This window comes from Pochonia chlamydosporia, chromosome 2, assembly GCF_001653235.2.
Source record: "Pochonia chlamydosporia 170 chromosome 2, whole genome shotgun sequence".
Taxonomy (NCBI): domain Eukaryota; kingdom Fungi; phylum Ascomycota; class Sordariomycetes; order Hypocreales; family Clavicipitaceae; genus Pochonia; species Pochonia chlamydosporia.
The window spans coordinates 3,025,684-3,040,658 of record NC_035791.1 but is presented as its reverse complement, the minus strand read 5'-3'; the positions used below and the strand labels follow the sequence as shown (position 1 = coordinate 3,040,658).

The 14,975-nt window shown below is 50.8% G+C and overlaps 5 protein-coding genes across 5 annotated transcripts; 2 read left to right on the top strand and 3 right to left on the bottom strand.

The window, feature by feature from the left end:
- Positions 1–214: 214 nt before the first annotated feature.
- Positions 215–1,957, bottom strand: VFPPC_03025 (tRNA methyltransferase; the record flags this gene model as incomplete). Its single annotated transcript, XM_018282580.1, has 3 exons — positions 215–626; positions 683–1,372; positions 1,425–1,957. The coding sequence occupies 3 exons, from the start codon at positions 1,955–1,957 to the stop codon at positions 215–217; spliced, it is 1,635 nt and encodes a 544-aa protein (XP_018147114.1).
- A 471-nt stretch (positions 1,958–2,428) lies between these two features.
- On the top strand, positions 2,429–3,539 carry VFPPC_03024 (60S acidic ribosomal protein P0; the record flags this gene model as incomplete). Its single annotated transcript, XM_018282579.1, has 3 exons — positions 2,429–2,602; positions 2,710–3,470; positions 3,533–3,539. 3 exons carry the CDS (start codon positions 2,429–2,431, stop codon positions 3,537–3,539), a joined length of 942 nt encoding a protein of 313 aa, XP_018147113.1.
- A 500-nt stretch (positions 3,540–4,039) lies between these two features.
- On the bottom strand, positions 4,040–7,047 carry VFPPC_03023 (DNA mismatch repair protein Msh1; the record flags this gene model as incomplete). The annotated part of the gene is made up of 2 exons (XM_018282578.1): positions 4,040–6,562; positions 6,628–7,047. The coding sequence occupies 2 exons, from the start codon at positions 7,045–7,047 to the stop codon at positions 4,040–4,042; spliced, it is 2,943 nt and encodes a 980-aa protein (XP_018147112.1).
- A 2,737-nt stretch (positions 7,048–9,784) lies between these two features.
- Positions 9,785–13,175, top strand: VFPPC_03020 (alpha-mannosidase; the record flags this gene model as incomplete). Its single annotated transcript, XM_018282576.1, has 3 exons — positions 9,785–9,930; positions 10,008–11,748; positions 11,826–13,175. The coding sequence occupies 3 exons, from the start codon at positions 9,785–9,787 to the stop codon at positions 13,173–13,175; spliced, it is 3,237 nt and encodes a 1,078-aa protein (XP_018147110.1).
- Positions 13,176–13,610: 435 nt separating this feature from the next.
- VFPPC_03019 (serine/threonine protein kinase) lies at positions 13,611–14,951 on the bottom strand (the record flags this gene model as incomplete). The annotated part of the gene is made up of 2 exons (XM_018282575.1): positions 13,611–14,753; positions 14,832–14,951. 2 exons carry the CDS (start codon positions 14,949–14,951, stop codon positions 13,611–13,613), a joined length of 1,263 nt encoding a protein of 420 aa, XP_018147109.1.
- Positions 14,952–14,975: the final 24 nt, after the last annotated feature.

Here is a 14,975-nt window from a genome sequence, read left to right as displayed (position 1 = left end):
GAAAGGAAGATTGCGCTCTTCGTCGCCATTATTTGTTGGAGAAGGCCTTGAGCATTTGATCTGGTTGGTTGGCGTTTAGAGGATATAGATGATTCAACGAGCTTTGGTAGTTGCAGACCTAGACTATGCGTAACATTGAATTTTGATATTTTTTTCTGATTGTTTGAATATCCAAGAATATTCCCGAATATTCGTTGTTTTACATTTAAATACATCATTGTGCCTCTGGCGCAGGACTAGCGTCTACCTCTCCTGTGCCTTCTGCAACAGAGTCTGCTCCCCCTTCCTCGCCTCCGCCTCCCTGCTTGCGCAAGTTTTCAACCGAATAAAACATGTTGCGAATTTCGCTTTCAGAAACTTGCATCTCTGGGCCGTCACTGCTCTGTCCATGGATAGGGATTTCTACATCAGAGGACAATCGGTTTTCAGTGCGTGCAAGTGTATATGCGTGCAAACTCTTGACGTTTGCATTCTGGCCCGGGTCCATGGCCACGATGAGCTTGGGAATCGACTCGCTGGTGCTGGAGGCGATGGTGATGTGGAGTGGATTGCAAGGAAGTTGGATGATGCCTGGATTTTTGAGCTCATTTTCTGTTGTGAGTTGCCAGGTGAAGATGGCTTTTACGCTAGATTCAGTTAGTATTTTCCACATTGAATCCACAGTTACTGATATGAAACGTACTCTTCACAAATTGCAAGAACATATGTCAGCCCTTCATCCTCAGGATACACCAGCGATGTCAACGCCGATACAGCAACCTTGCCTGCCTGTGGTGCAATCTCCTGTACCAAAGACAAGAGATTTGTCTTGGAGAGGATTCTCCCCTCCTTCCAATTCCAGACGAATAGCTCTTCGTCTCCGCCTCCAGAAACGAGAATATCCTCTGTGCCCAGCGGGATAGTCATGTCACTTATGAATTCTGTGTGGCCGAGACAGAAGCCCTCGATGATGTGGGCTTGTGGGATATAGCGTGATACGCGGATGTGCTCGTCCCTGTCGGCTGTGAGGATGTACTTGCGTCCTTGGGTCTCTGTGACTAGAAGAGACGTCAACATGGAGACATGACCAAGTAATAGGTTTGATTCGAAGCTGGGTTCTTCGGATTTCGATTTGCCGCCCTTGGATTTTTCCTGCTCGAGCTGCTTGCGCTGGTGCTCTAGGGCTGCTAGATTGCGCTTGGAGTGGACGGTGAATGTGTTGGCGGCTGGTTCGGTGGTTGACTGTTTGGGTGTTGAGGTGCGAAGAGCAAGGGCTGATGGTGATAGGGGCGTCATGAGGAGTGGGATGGAGTAGACGTCGCCGAATTTATCGGCAATGATGATTTGCGAGCCTGGACCGGTGGTGATGTCGCTGGGTCGCTTGGGCATGGCTCTGGGTCGTGTTAGTATGTGATGTGAGATTGTCATTTTAGATCATCACGCACCTTTGGCTGAGTTGAGTAAGTTGGCCTTCGCCATCGTGTTCAAATACCCAGACAGTCTTGTCATGTCCCGATACTGCAATCAAGTGATTCCCATCATCGGTGCAAGTCATGAGTGTGATGAGCGGGCGGTCTACCACTCTCCCCATTCGTGATCTATCGCCGTGGTTGTCATTCTTGACCTTTGTCTTTCCCTTTCCACCTTTACCTTTATTTTGGGCATTCCCTTGCCCTGCGGGTTCCGCAACTGCTGCCTCTTCGTTTAAATCGCCTTCCGCGGTCTTTTGTCTCTTGGCCGGTGGCTCACTTTCTTCCGTGGCAGAGATATTTTCCGGTTCCGTTGTTTGAGGAATCTCATTTTGCGGCTCTTGATTTGAATCGCTGTTGCTTTTGTACTTTTCTACATCGGGGTGTTGCCATGTTGATATGTGTTGGTGGTCTGAGAGGTTGAATGAGTGAATCTTGCCGCCGCGAGTGGCGAAGAGGATGTTGCCGGTGGTTTGCGCCCGGTTATACGGGATGGCTGTGAGACTCATTTTGAAATGTTTGTGAGAGGTAATTGACCCAATGGGTCGGATCGTAGTGCAGTTTTACTGAATTTGCGACAAGAAGTTATGAATGTATGCTTCATATAAGACTGATACTGGTAGCCAAAGTCAGAAAAAAAAAAGATACATTGCACATGTCACTTTTTTGCTTCTAACCAGTTCTTGCACTGATTGGCCATTCGCTAGGAGATGGGTCGGGAAGTTCGCAGTAACACGTGATATGGCTTTGAAATTCCAAGACCCACTTCTGCTCAATCCAGTTTAGCTCGGCTGTGCCCTAAGTAGTAACGGGCCGTGGCCCAGCAAAGGCACACATTTTGGCGACGAGCGAAACAAAATCCGAAATTTCGGCTGGGTCTCTGGACTTGGTTTGCGACAACACCATCACGCATACCATCACCTCACCCTAAAATTATATACCCTTGCCCTGAAAAAACCTGCCTTCATAAATAAGAAGATATGGGGGGCAAGACTGGAAACAAGGCTGGCTACTTCGACAAGCTCAAGGGCTTGCTCGAAGAGTACAGGTCCGTATTCGTCGTCGCCATCGACAATGTCTCTTCTCAGCAGATGCACGAGGTCCGACACTCTCTCCGCAAGGATGCTGTCGTCTTGATGGGCAAGAACACCATGGTACGTACCATATCTATTAAAAATGGCAAAGGTTTATACAGCTTTTTGCCAATTGCAAAATATTCCAAAGAAAAATGCCCCCAAAACTAATGTGTCCAACTTTGTAGGTTCGCCGTGCCCTCAAGACCTTCATCAACGACACCCCCGAGTATGAGCGTCTCCTGCCCTTCGTCCGCGGAAACGTCGGCTTCGTCTTCACCAACGGTGACCTCAAGGACATCCGTGACAAGCTCCTGGCCAACCGAGTCGCCGCTCCCGCTCGTGCTGGTGCCGTCGCCCCCGTCGATGTGTACATCCCCGCCGGAAACACTGGCATGGAACCCGGCAAGACCTCCTTCTTCCAGGCCCTCGGTGTCCCTACCAAGATTGCCCGTGGTACCATTGAAATCACCACGGACCTCAAGCTCATCGAGTCCGGCAACAAGGTCGGTCCCTCCGAGGCCACCCTGCTCAACATGATGAACATCTCTCCCTTCACCTACGGTCTGGGAATCGAGCAGGTCTACGATCAGGGCCAGGCCTTCCCCCCCGAGATTCTCGACATTGGCGAGGAGCAGCTCCTCGGCACCCTGTCCAAGGCCATCACCACCATTGCCACCATCTCCCTGGCCGTCAACTTCCCCACCATGCCCTCGGTCATGCACTCCGTCGTCAACTCCTACAAGAACGTCCTTGCTGTTGCCGTCGAGACCGACTTCAGCTGGCCTGAGATTGAGGAGCTCAAGGACCGCATCGCCAACCCTGATGCCTACGCTGCTGCTGCCCCTGCCGCTGCCGCTGCTTCTGGTGGTGCTGCCGCTGCTCCTGCTGAGGAGGAGAAGAAGGATGAGTCTGAGGAGGAGGACGAGGAGGGCTTCGGCGGTCTCTTGTACGTGGATTTGCGACTCCTTTTATTATTGAACTGTGAACTTGGACTAACGTACGTTTTAGCGACTAAACTCCAAAATGAAAGGACGGCGTTGGGCTGGCTTTCAGAATTTCGGTTGGTTTCACGATACATGCCTTTTACGCATACGGTATATAGGTCGCATCATGGTCAGCCAGGATATCTGGCTTGTCCTCTGGACACACGACACGTAATGAAAGCTATGCCTGAATATGACGACCCAATTGATTATGTGAAACGTGATTTTTGGACGTTTTACTGTGCAAAATATGGAAAAGGTTAGTTGCATTTTTTTTCTGGATCATGAATGCCCGCTTGGATGATTAAGAAACAACTTCATGAGCTTTTTAACCCTGAATCTCTTGATGACACACGTATCAACACTCTATGACTACCTATCCTTGCCTATACTTTTGTCTCGTTCTACATGCTTTATGGGACTGTATTGGCTAACATCAAAAAGTCTAATAGTACATCGATATCCAACTGTTCCTTATCGTACACCTACTTCGTACACACCCGTCGATTAGTCCCGGACCCGTGCGTAGACATCAGACATGCCCCTTGACCGTGAGGACTTGCTTCGCAGTGTCAATGGCTCGCTCTGGCAAGCCTGCCAGCTTAGCTACCTTCAACGCATGACTATGCCGATTTATCCCTTTTCGTAGCTTGTGAACATATACAAATCCTCCTTGATCATCTTCTTCCACGTCCGTACAGTATAAGTGCACCGGACCACCATCGACCGTGCACAGTCCATCTGCAGCCGCCAAATCAGCAACGTCATGGAAATGAGTTGCGAACAATGTTCGACACTGGTTCACCGTCACTAGATGGTGCAGGCAGGCATATGAGACGGCGGCACCGTCTTCAGGTGTTGTTCCCCGACCAATCTCGTCCATTATGACAAATGATCGAGGCGTGGCCTGCTTCAAGATCTGAGCTGTTTCCAACATCTCCACCATAAAAGTGCTCTGGTCACGGTACAAATCATCTGCTGAGCCGACACGGCTGAATATGGCGTCTACAATGCCCAGCTCTGCGTATGAAGCGGGCACGTAGCAGCCTATTTGGGCGAGAATAGTAATAAGTGCGTTTTGACGCAAAAATGTACTCTTCCCTGCCATGTTGGGGCCCGTAATCAGCCAGAGCAGTCCGTCTGTTTGCGTCCCCACAAGGCAGTCGTTTTCCACAAAACTCCTGCCTTGCTCAACTAGGCCACCCTCGACGGTGGGATGACGGCCGCCGATTATGGTGTGTGTCCGAGTGTTGTTGAGCTTGGGACGGACGAGGTTCTGCTCAATGGCTAGCTTGGCAAAGGATGTGGTAATGTCGAGTTCGTCGAGAACAGCAGCATTGCGACGCAGCTTGACGAGATTCAGGACGACTTGTTCGCGAAGGCATTGGAATACGCGCTGCTCTTCGCGACGGATATGGAAGCGGGTTTGGTCTAGGCGTTGTCCCAAAGCCGTCCACTTTGGTAGGTGGAACGAGCGGGTTGAGCGACTAGATGATAAGGCTCTGATATGGGTGAGCTTCTTTGTATCCTTGCCCTTTATGTGAGCAATGTGTCCTAGACCTGGACTCCAGCGTAGTGTGAGACTAGAAGCACCAAGTTCCTCGCGTAATGTCTCGCTCAGATGAATCTTTTCTTCAAATAGGGATGAGAGTTGTGTGTGAAGCTTCTTCAAGTCGGCACTGGCACCGGGTTTCATGATCCATGCCTCGTTGTCTTCTCCGTAGAACTCCTTGATGGAAGTTGGTCGCTTTTTCTTGCCCTTGGGTAAGGAGGAAGCGTCTTCTTGTGATCCTTCGGTAGCCACGATATCCTGCGCGAGGGCAAGCATCTGACTTGCTTCAGAATCTTCTACTTCATGTTGGTGGATGATTCCTTCTTCGTCAATGGCATCTTTGATCGTACTGGCCAGTTTGAGTGGTTGGGTTAGGTCGATGCGGGAGAGAAGTGCCGAGAGACACTCATTCTCCGTGGTATGAGTGCCTGACGCTGCTGCTTCGTGGAGCAAAGTGACGATGTCTTCTGTGGCTCGTATGGTGTTTGCAAGGGCCAAAAGGTCGTCAGCATCTCCTCTTCCCAAAGAGAATTTTTGAACCAGGCGTTGGGAATCGTGGCTTCGACGAAGAAGTGTGATGATGGAGTCACGAAGATCCTCCGCAGCAATGAACTTTGCAACCAAATTTTGTCTCCTGTTGATCACCTTAAGGGATGTAGAAGGCGAGCTAAGCCACTCGTCTAAGAGTCTTGCTCCGCTCTTGGTAACGGTCCGTCGAATGGCATGCAGTAGACTCCCGCGTAAGAAGCCGTCCCGAATAGTCTGCTTGATTTCCAAGGCACGAGAACTATTTTTGTCAATATTCATGACTTCCATGCTCTCGTGCCGCAGTGGCGGTAAAAGCTTCATGGTCATCCCTTGTAGTCGTTCCTTGACATAATTTAAAACAAGGCTACCAGCAAGTACCTCCTCACTCGTGAAGGCTTGCCTGACATTCTCTGGTACTTGCGATTCTAGTAATGGCGTCCAGTCTCGCACATCTGTCAGGCTGCCTTGTGGCGAATACGTTATCAGATGCCTGTCCTCGGCTAGAATGGAAAAGATGTCGTGATCCTTCTGTGACTCGATGCTTTGATCCAACACCACTTCTCGCGGGCCAATGCGAGACAAAATTGACGGCAAGGATGCCAGGTCTGAGGACTGAGTGAAGAAATGACCAGTTGACAAGTCCATCCATGCCAGACCAAGAGGCAGCGGAGTCGCTGTCGGTGACACACGGATTCCGTGGTCTTCGATCATCGCAGGTGGAGCTTTTGGTGCCTCTTTTCTCTCACACACATGAATGGCCAGGACATAATTGTTCGCATACGGGTCAATGAAGTTTTCGTCAATAAGTGTGCCAGGGGTAATAATGCGAGCGACTCTCCTGTCATGCAACAACCCGCCAGACTTGACTTTATCTGCGGCGTCGTTGGGGAATTCCTCAGCTATAGCCACATAGCGATTCAAGTCTTGGACCAAAATCTTCAGAAAGCGGTCCAATTGGAAGAAGGGGAAACCTGCCTAGTAGTGATATCAGCGATCTAGTTTGTTAAAGGAATTGGATGATGCTTTTTGGCTAGTCTCACCATGGGTACAGGTCCAGCACTTGTCTTCTTTGATGCCAGCTTGATGTTCAGCAGAGGAGCATACTCATCGGCATGCTCGAAATACAATTCGTAGAAACCGCCAACGCGGGTGAGAAGAACGCAATTCTGGAACTTGCGCATGTTACGGCGAGCCTGAAGCACCACCGTAGGATAACTGGGCTCATTTTCCTCCTCTTGGATGGGTTTAGCTTCAGACTTTATCGGACCTTGTGGCAAGTCGGACAGTTTGATGGTAGTCTTGGTCTTGGCGCCGCGATGTTGAATTTGACAGGTCGTGCGGCAGGAGGACAAGTCTTGGCTGGCTGCCAGCAAAGAACGCAGCCCGCCGCGATGTATCACGCATCCAATTCCATGGCTCTTACGCAGGTAAACACCATGAAGGCGGCGTAAGGGGAACATGGAGGTTGTGTTCCCCTAGACGTTTGTTGCTGATGCTCCAAGAGCTCCGGATGCTAGCCAAAGCTGGAGTTTGTTGTCTGGTGGAGTCTGGTACCTGAGGTAGGCACTGTAGGTGCTAAGTAAGCTCTTGTTCGAGTCTGGTGGCAGCTGAAGTTGCGGGGGTCAACCAGACCAGAGTTGACATGAGTGAAGCCGTCAGCCTGCTGCGCTATTCGCTACTTTAGTCGATTGCTACAATTCGCTGAATAAAGGGAAAAGAGTTCATTATCAGTCTAATATTTAGCCTGGAATTTACTTCTATTAATAATTCTGATCGAACGGTCTGGAAATCCTTTTGTTGGATTCCTACGTCTGTGTGTTTGCACTGCTGCACATGTCAATTGATTGTCCCAAGGGGAAAGAGCTTGGTGCAAGTGATGACCAGCGAACTGGACGAGACGACATTTGGCACCAGCCCATAAAGCACAGTGAGAAGTGGGCTAGTATGGTGTATTGCCGGAATAAATGAGGCCATAAAAACTACTCGAGCACGGGAGGACAACACGCGTGCTAATGCTAAGTACGTGAAGTATCTGGTCGCATGGAGGCATTGCATGATCCCTGGGCCGCACGTTGTCCACTGAAGTCAAGTCTGGCGTAGTTGATTTCCTGAAGGACCTGGTATAGCCCCGAGTGTCCTGTGCGCGCCAAAACGCAAGTACACCAGACCAGTTGACTGCCAAGTCTTCAGGTACATGGGGGCCGTTTGCAATTATGTCTTGCCGATATATTAATGAGTATAGTAGCATCGTGCAAACTTAAAACGCAGTCACAGAGAACAAATGACTCCGGCCACCGGCTCTGGAGTTGTGGCCGCGTATGGGTACCTAGGTACTCACCTGGGTACCAGACATCAAAGGCGGTCAGCTGCTGGCCAATCCGCGCCACAATCCTTCCCAAAGACAGCAGGTACAACATTTGGGTGACATTGGATGCTTGAAGTTGTGCAACCGGGTACTTTACGAGACGAGTCGAGAATCTTGGCGAATGTCATCACGACGACAATATCCCATTCAAAACTCCCTAGCCATTGCGGCATCGTCTACAAACCGAATCACTCGCCATCGGCCACATTCACGGCCCGGATGCCTGGCACCTACCTGCTCACCTGTTGCAGGGTCTTGCTTGTTGTGAGAGTGTGAGACGGGAACAAACAGGGAAGCATCACCAATTGGAGCCGCCAAGCGAATATCGAATGTCTGCTCCTGCCTGCGTGACAGGAATAACGTTTTACGAAGACCCATTCGATGTGTCAAGTGCTTTACCGTCTCTAGACGACCAGTTGACGATTTGGACGCTGCGGGCCGACTCGAACCACCTTCTGCGTGACTGCATCTTGCTTGACCTGACCAGACCTGGACATTGAAATACATCCTCCCAACAGTTTCAGTAGCTGCATCGCATCACCTGTCTGTGCCGTTCTAGGTCATCCTCATATTTACTTGCTTGGCACCGCAACTTCGAAGAATTTGTCCAGGAACCTTTGACCTCTCTTTTCCTAGCTTGTCTTTAATCTTGCCTTTGATCATCCGTCTTACGATTAAACCCCCACGCATCTCATTGACGCCGTCACTCATCCTGAATCCTGATACCAGGCCCCTGGTCGATTGTTCGAAGTCGGTGCATCGCTCCCCGAAGCCTACGATTTCCAATTCTCCGATACAATAGCTCTCGAAGTTCATCACTGCGGAACTCGAATCAGTGCATATCCTAAATTTCCTCGAACGGATAAAAAATAATAAAACATTTAATAACCAACAGTGTTAACGCTATCATTATCATTCACCATGAGGTTTGTCCTTCCATCTCGTTTCTCTGACGTTCAGAGACAGAGATCTCCCCGCACGCCACAGTGGTCCACAAGTCTGGTCTCCATTCTCCAGACTCAAGGTCCCTTCAGAGGCCAGGCTGGCCCACCACTCACTGGCCCACCACAGCACATATCACCGCCATCTCTCACCCCAAAGCCGAAACTAGGGGGGCATGGTGCAAAGAGCACCAGACAGGACTATCTGATCCTTGTGTCAAGTCTTGAGGAACACAGGGTTCAAATTCCCCGGCGCACCAGAACAATACATGCGATCCAACCAGGCTTGACCTGCCCCTGCGCCGGATGTCTTTGAATGTTGTGTTGCCCCTCTTGTCCCCTCCCCTCTCCTCTCCATACAGTCTGGTACAAGTGTCCCATGCTTCCATGTCACTTTATCCACTCTGGCACCTGAGCAGCTCCCAAGCTCCCCCGAGCTTCCCCATCTGCTTGCCTTCCCCCACACTTTGTCGGTTACATCAACCGTCATCAGCCCACCAATACCAGAAGAACACTACCAGCCTTCCGCTACACCTTTTTTCTGTTTTACTTGTTTCTGTTCTCTTGCTGTGTTCCTTCACTTTATTGTCTTTCGGTGTACGCGATACCACTGCAAGACATTGATTGCTACTTTGCTCTTCCGACTTCAGCCTGATCAACTCCAAGCCGTGACCAATTGGTTCATCATTTGCCCTGGTCAGCTGCTGATTTACTCTCGACACCAGCTCCTACGACAACATCTCTGGCCATATCTTGCCTCCATCCGCCGATTGTCCTCGCCATATTCCTTCGCCGGATCTCTTACAACCTCATCCTCAACCTGGAAGGCTACGGCGGCTTTCCAATCGCTCCGCCCCTCCTGCGACAGGAATTGGAATCGAAGCTCATAACATGGGTGGTGGTGGAGATATGAGGAGCAAGGTCTCCTACCCAATTCTCGCTCACAGACCAGTGGGCGTTCCCAAGACCAGCATTCTCAAAGACCGAATTGAACCCTTCTACAAGTCTAATCAGTATGAGAAGGTGAATTTGTTAGCGTAAGTACTATGCACTTTCCCCATGACTGAATGTCCCCCCAAGTCTGGTGCACATAGCTTATAACAGCAATCAATAGCAACTTGTATAATGCGAGGTTTTCAGGCAAACCTCATGTCAAGATCCATGTCTGGAGTGCCCCTGGTCAAGATAGGCCAACCTTTGATGAAGCCACTTCACACGAATTCAAGGAAACCCACACCGGTGCAGCATTTGGCCCCTCGTGGACCACACACTGGTTCCGCGTTCATTTGACTGTCCCAAAAGAGATCCTGCACGAAGAGCTTCTCATTCTGGAATGGGATGCCAACAACGAGGGTCTCGTTTGGACCGAAGACGGTATGCCCCTCCAGGGCCTCACCGGCGGTGGCGAACGCATTGAGTGGAATCTTCCTGAGTCTTTCAGAGACGGCAAGGAGCACGTTATTTACATCGAAATGGCTTGCAATGGCATGTTTGGAAATGCCCCTAACGGGAAAAGCAGCATTGCTCCCCCCGATGAAAACAGGTACTACGGTTTGAGCAAGGCCAACATCGCAGCAGTCAACGTGCAAGCTCGGAAGCTCTATTTTGACATGTGGGAGCTCGGAGACGCTGCTCGCGAGCTACCAGAAGATTCTGCCGAGCAGAATCACGCCCTTTCCGTGGCCATGAGGATTATTGACACGTTCCAAGTCAATAACCAAGAGTCCATCCTAAAGTGCCGAGAAATTGCCAAGGAGATTATTGGCCCTGATGTCGACTCCCACACGGTCTACGAAAAGGGCAAGGAACCCGTCGTGTTCGGCATTGGTCACTGCCATATTGACAGTTGCTGGCTATGGCCCTTTGCGGAAACAAAGCGTAAAGTTGCCAGATCGTGGTCCAGCCAGTGCGATTTGATGGACCGATACCCCGAGGCACATTTTGCCTGTTCTCAAGCTCAGCAATACAAGTGGCTGAAGCAACTATACCCGGCTGCATTCGAGCGCGTCAAGCGAAAGGTCAACGAGGGACAGTTCCATCCCATTGGCGGTAGCTGGGTTGAGCATGACACGAATATGCCCAGTGGAGAGTCTCTAGTTCGTCAATTTTTCTATGGCCAACGATTCTACGAAGCCGAGTTCGGCTCTCGATGCCGTACTTTCTGGCTACCAGACACTTTTGGATATTCGAGCCAACTTCCTCAGCTCTGCCGACTGGCTGGCATGGACCGTTTCATGACCCAGAAACTAAGCTGGAACAACATCAACAACTTCCCTCATACCACATTTATGTGGGTGAGCCCAGACGGAAGCCAAGTCATGTGTCACATGCCCCCATCCGAGACTTACACGGCAGAAGCCGACTTTGGCGACTTGCGTCGCAGTATTAGCAAGCACAAGACGATGCGAGTTGACAGTTCGTCGTTGCTCGTGTTCGGAAAAGGTGACGGTGGTGGTGGCCCAACTTGGCAGCACTTTGAGAAGTTGCGACGTTGCGCAGGTATCAGCAACACTATCGGAGGCATCCCCAAGCTCAAGCTTGGTCTCAGCGTTGATGACTTCTTTGAGCGCCTGGCACCCAAGGCCAAGGACTTCCCTACCTGGTACGGAGAGCTCTACTTTGAGCTTCACCGAGGTACCTATACCACTCAGGCCAACAACAAAATGTTTAACCGCAAGGCTGAGGTCTTGCTGAGAGACATTGAACAGCTTGCAACAATTGCATCCATTGAAAACTCGTCCTACAAGTATCCCACAAAGGAGATTGACAGTATGTGGGAGAATGTGTTGCTTTGCCAGTTCCATGACTGTCTTCCCGGCAGTTCCATTGGAATGTGCTATGATGAATCCGACAAGGTGAGAGAACTTGAGAATTCCAGTCCTAATTCGCAGGCTGCATAAGCACATCGTGCACATACTGACACATGGTTTAGTTTTACGCTGAAGTCTTCAAGACTGGCGAAAAGTTGCTCAGAGACCTGTACGACTCCTATGGTGTGTCCTCTACACTATCAAGTTCTGTCCATGAGTCTGTTGTTGTCAACACTCTTCCCTGGCATCGTAAGGAAATTGTCGAAATATCTGAGACGGAGGTCGGTGTTGCTTGTGGAGATGCCCAGATGCTCCCAGTTCGCAGCTTCAAAGTCCAGGAGGACAAGCCTGCGGTGAGCGTGACGTCGAATGGCAATGTCTATGTGCTGCAGAATGATCAGCTCCGGCTAGTCGTGGACAATGGGTGCGTCACATCGTTGTACGATCTTGCAAATGATCGCGAAGTCATTGAACAAGGTGGCAAGGCGAACAAGTTTGTTATGTTTGATGACATTCCTCTATTCTGGGAGGCATGGGATGTAGAGGTCTACCACCTTGACACCCGCAGAGAGCTGCAGTATGGCGAGACAAGGATTCATGAGAACAAGCCTCACCGCGTAACCTTGGTCACTGATATCAAGATTAGCGATAAGAGCTCCATGAAAGCGTACATCTCCCTTTCGGCGGCTTTGAAGGGACAGCAGTCTCAAGTGGAGTGCTCTGCAGAAGTTGATTGGCATGAAAACTCCAAGTTCCTCAAGGTTGAGTTCCCTGTCAATGTTGTTAATACCGAGGCTTCGTATGAGACAGCATACAGCATCACCAAGAGGCCGACGCACTACAACACCAGCTGGGATATGGCCAAGTTTGAGGTTTGCTGCCACAAGTTTGCTGATCTCTCTGAGCACAACTATGGTGTTTCTATTCTCAACGACAGCAAGTACGGTTTTGCCACTGCCGGCAAGACCATGCGACTGTCACTCCTCCGAGCTCCCAAGGCCCCTGATGAGAACGCTGATATGGGACACCACAGCATCCGCTGGGCCATTTTCCCTCACAAGGGAGCCTTGTCTTCTCAGACAGTCAAGGCGGCCTACGCATTCAACAACCCACTGAAGTTGCTGTCTGCACCACAAACGACCATCCAGAGCCTATCAGCAGCGCCAATCAAGTTGATTAACCGAGAAGAGTCTTCGTCTCTGATTCTCGACACTGTCAAGCGTGGTCATGACGACAACGATGTGAGCCTTCGTGAAGGTCTGCGAGTGAACAAGGGCCAAAGCATCATTTTGCGTGTGTATGAATCTTTGGGCGGCCATAGCAGAGGCACCATTAAGACATCGTACAACGTCAAGCGAGTGAGCAAGGCAAGCATCCTTGAGGATGAGTTGGAGGAGGTGGAACTGGGTGAGGGTGGGTTTGACATCAAGTTGAGACCGTTTGAGGTGGCTACATACAAGCTCCAGCTGTAGGATACTAACGAGCTCGAGTGTGTATGTCCTGATGCCAGCATCAGAGTCATGTTGGGTATGCGATGAAGGCTACAATTTGGGGATTTCAGTGAAACGGGAGTGCGTGGAGACATTGAGGATTTTGGTTTTATAGTCATGTCAATGCAAACTCGATTTAGCCTACAAATGGCATCGGTATTCGGGATGCGTAAATTTCATCTTCTCAGCGCCTACAGACAGACAGTTGATTTCATTTGTTCAAGGAGCAAGACTTTCGCTCTGCTAGAAAACATCTACATTTCGTGACCTAATAACGCCAATGCCCAAGAAAGAAAATCCATCATGTGCTGTGCAAAAATCCACAGTTCCATCATACACTTTGTCTACAAATTCGAAAATTTGCGAGTCCCCAATACTAAATTACCCGTGTCATCAGTCCAACTGCTATCCAAGTTCTCAATGCGAGTTGTAGCCCCCATCATCAGGGAGACCTTCAATCACACCCTCCACCATGGTAATCAGTTCACTTATATCCGGTCTCTCCGCGGGTTCGACCTTGAGACACCGCCTTACAATCTCTCGAATGGGTTCACTAATAGTGGGATTTGAGCCCTCGCCTCCATTGGCGCTCGCAGAGTGATCACCGGATGCAGCACGCGCCTTGGCCTGGCTAATGCTATTGACGCGCTTTGCGCCGCCGGGCGTCTCGTCGGGGAAGCGCCAGTCACCACCGAGGACGCACAGGCTCAGAGTGCCGCCTGTTTCGTCGGAGCGCATCTCGAAGGGTGATTTTCCGACGAGGCAGGCGTAGAGAGTGCAGCCGAGGGACCATATGTCAGTTTTGGTGTCGATGACGGTGCCGGTGTGGACGTCGAAGAGCTCTGGGGCGCGGTACGGCATGGTGGAGTGTTCGGCGGCGGTGTCTTGGATCTGTAGTGCGATGGATTGCGATGTTACGGGGATGGGGGACGGTGCCACGGATCCAAGGTCCATGAGGATGGGGGTTGAGCCCGAGTCGTCAATCATGATGTTGCCGGGCTTGATGTCGCGGTGGGCGTAGGACTGTGTTTTCCCACCTGTTGCGACTTGGTTTTCCGATTCCATGAGCGGCCGTTCCTGATCTTGCTCCTCGTCTTGTTCGGTTCGTTTGCCCCTCGTGCCCATCTTGCTGCCGGGACCGTGGTTGCTCGGCCCGTCTTCCTCGTTGCCCATCTCCATGCGCTCCGTGGGCGGTGCTTGGTATTCATGCATGGAGCGGAGGGCTTTGCACACGCCCAGGAAGAGCGTCATGAGGTGTCGCTCTGGAAAGCTCCCGTGGTTGACGAGATTTGCGTTAATCATGTCCTGGAGGTTGCCGCGGCGGTAGTACGGCAGCAGGACGTAGACCGTCTTTGTGGATTCGTCGGCGCCCCTTTCCGTGGCGACGGAGTGATCGACGGATGATATGATTGTGGGAATGTGCGCGAAGAGTCGGTAGGCGTCGACCTCGCGCATGGCTTGTTGGACGGATTCGGCGCCAAAGGGGCATCGGATCTTTTTGAGGGCGAAGAGCTGGTGGGAGTTGGTGTCTTCGACGAGGTAGACGTATGAGAAGCCGCCCTATGGAATTGTGTTAGCATGCTGACTTCTGGGGTGTCGGCTTCACCAGAGGATAGATGGGTTGGTGGACAAGCATACCTCGCCTAGAAGGCGGAGAATCTTGAAGCTCCGGCTGTTAATCTTCAATGTAGGCGACCCCGGGAAGCAATTCAGACAGTTCCCAAAGGAATAGAACAAATCAAGAAAGAATTGCGCCATGGTGAGAATACACAGTCACGCCCC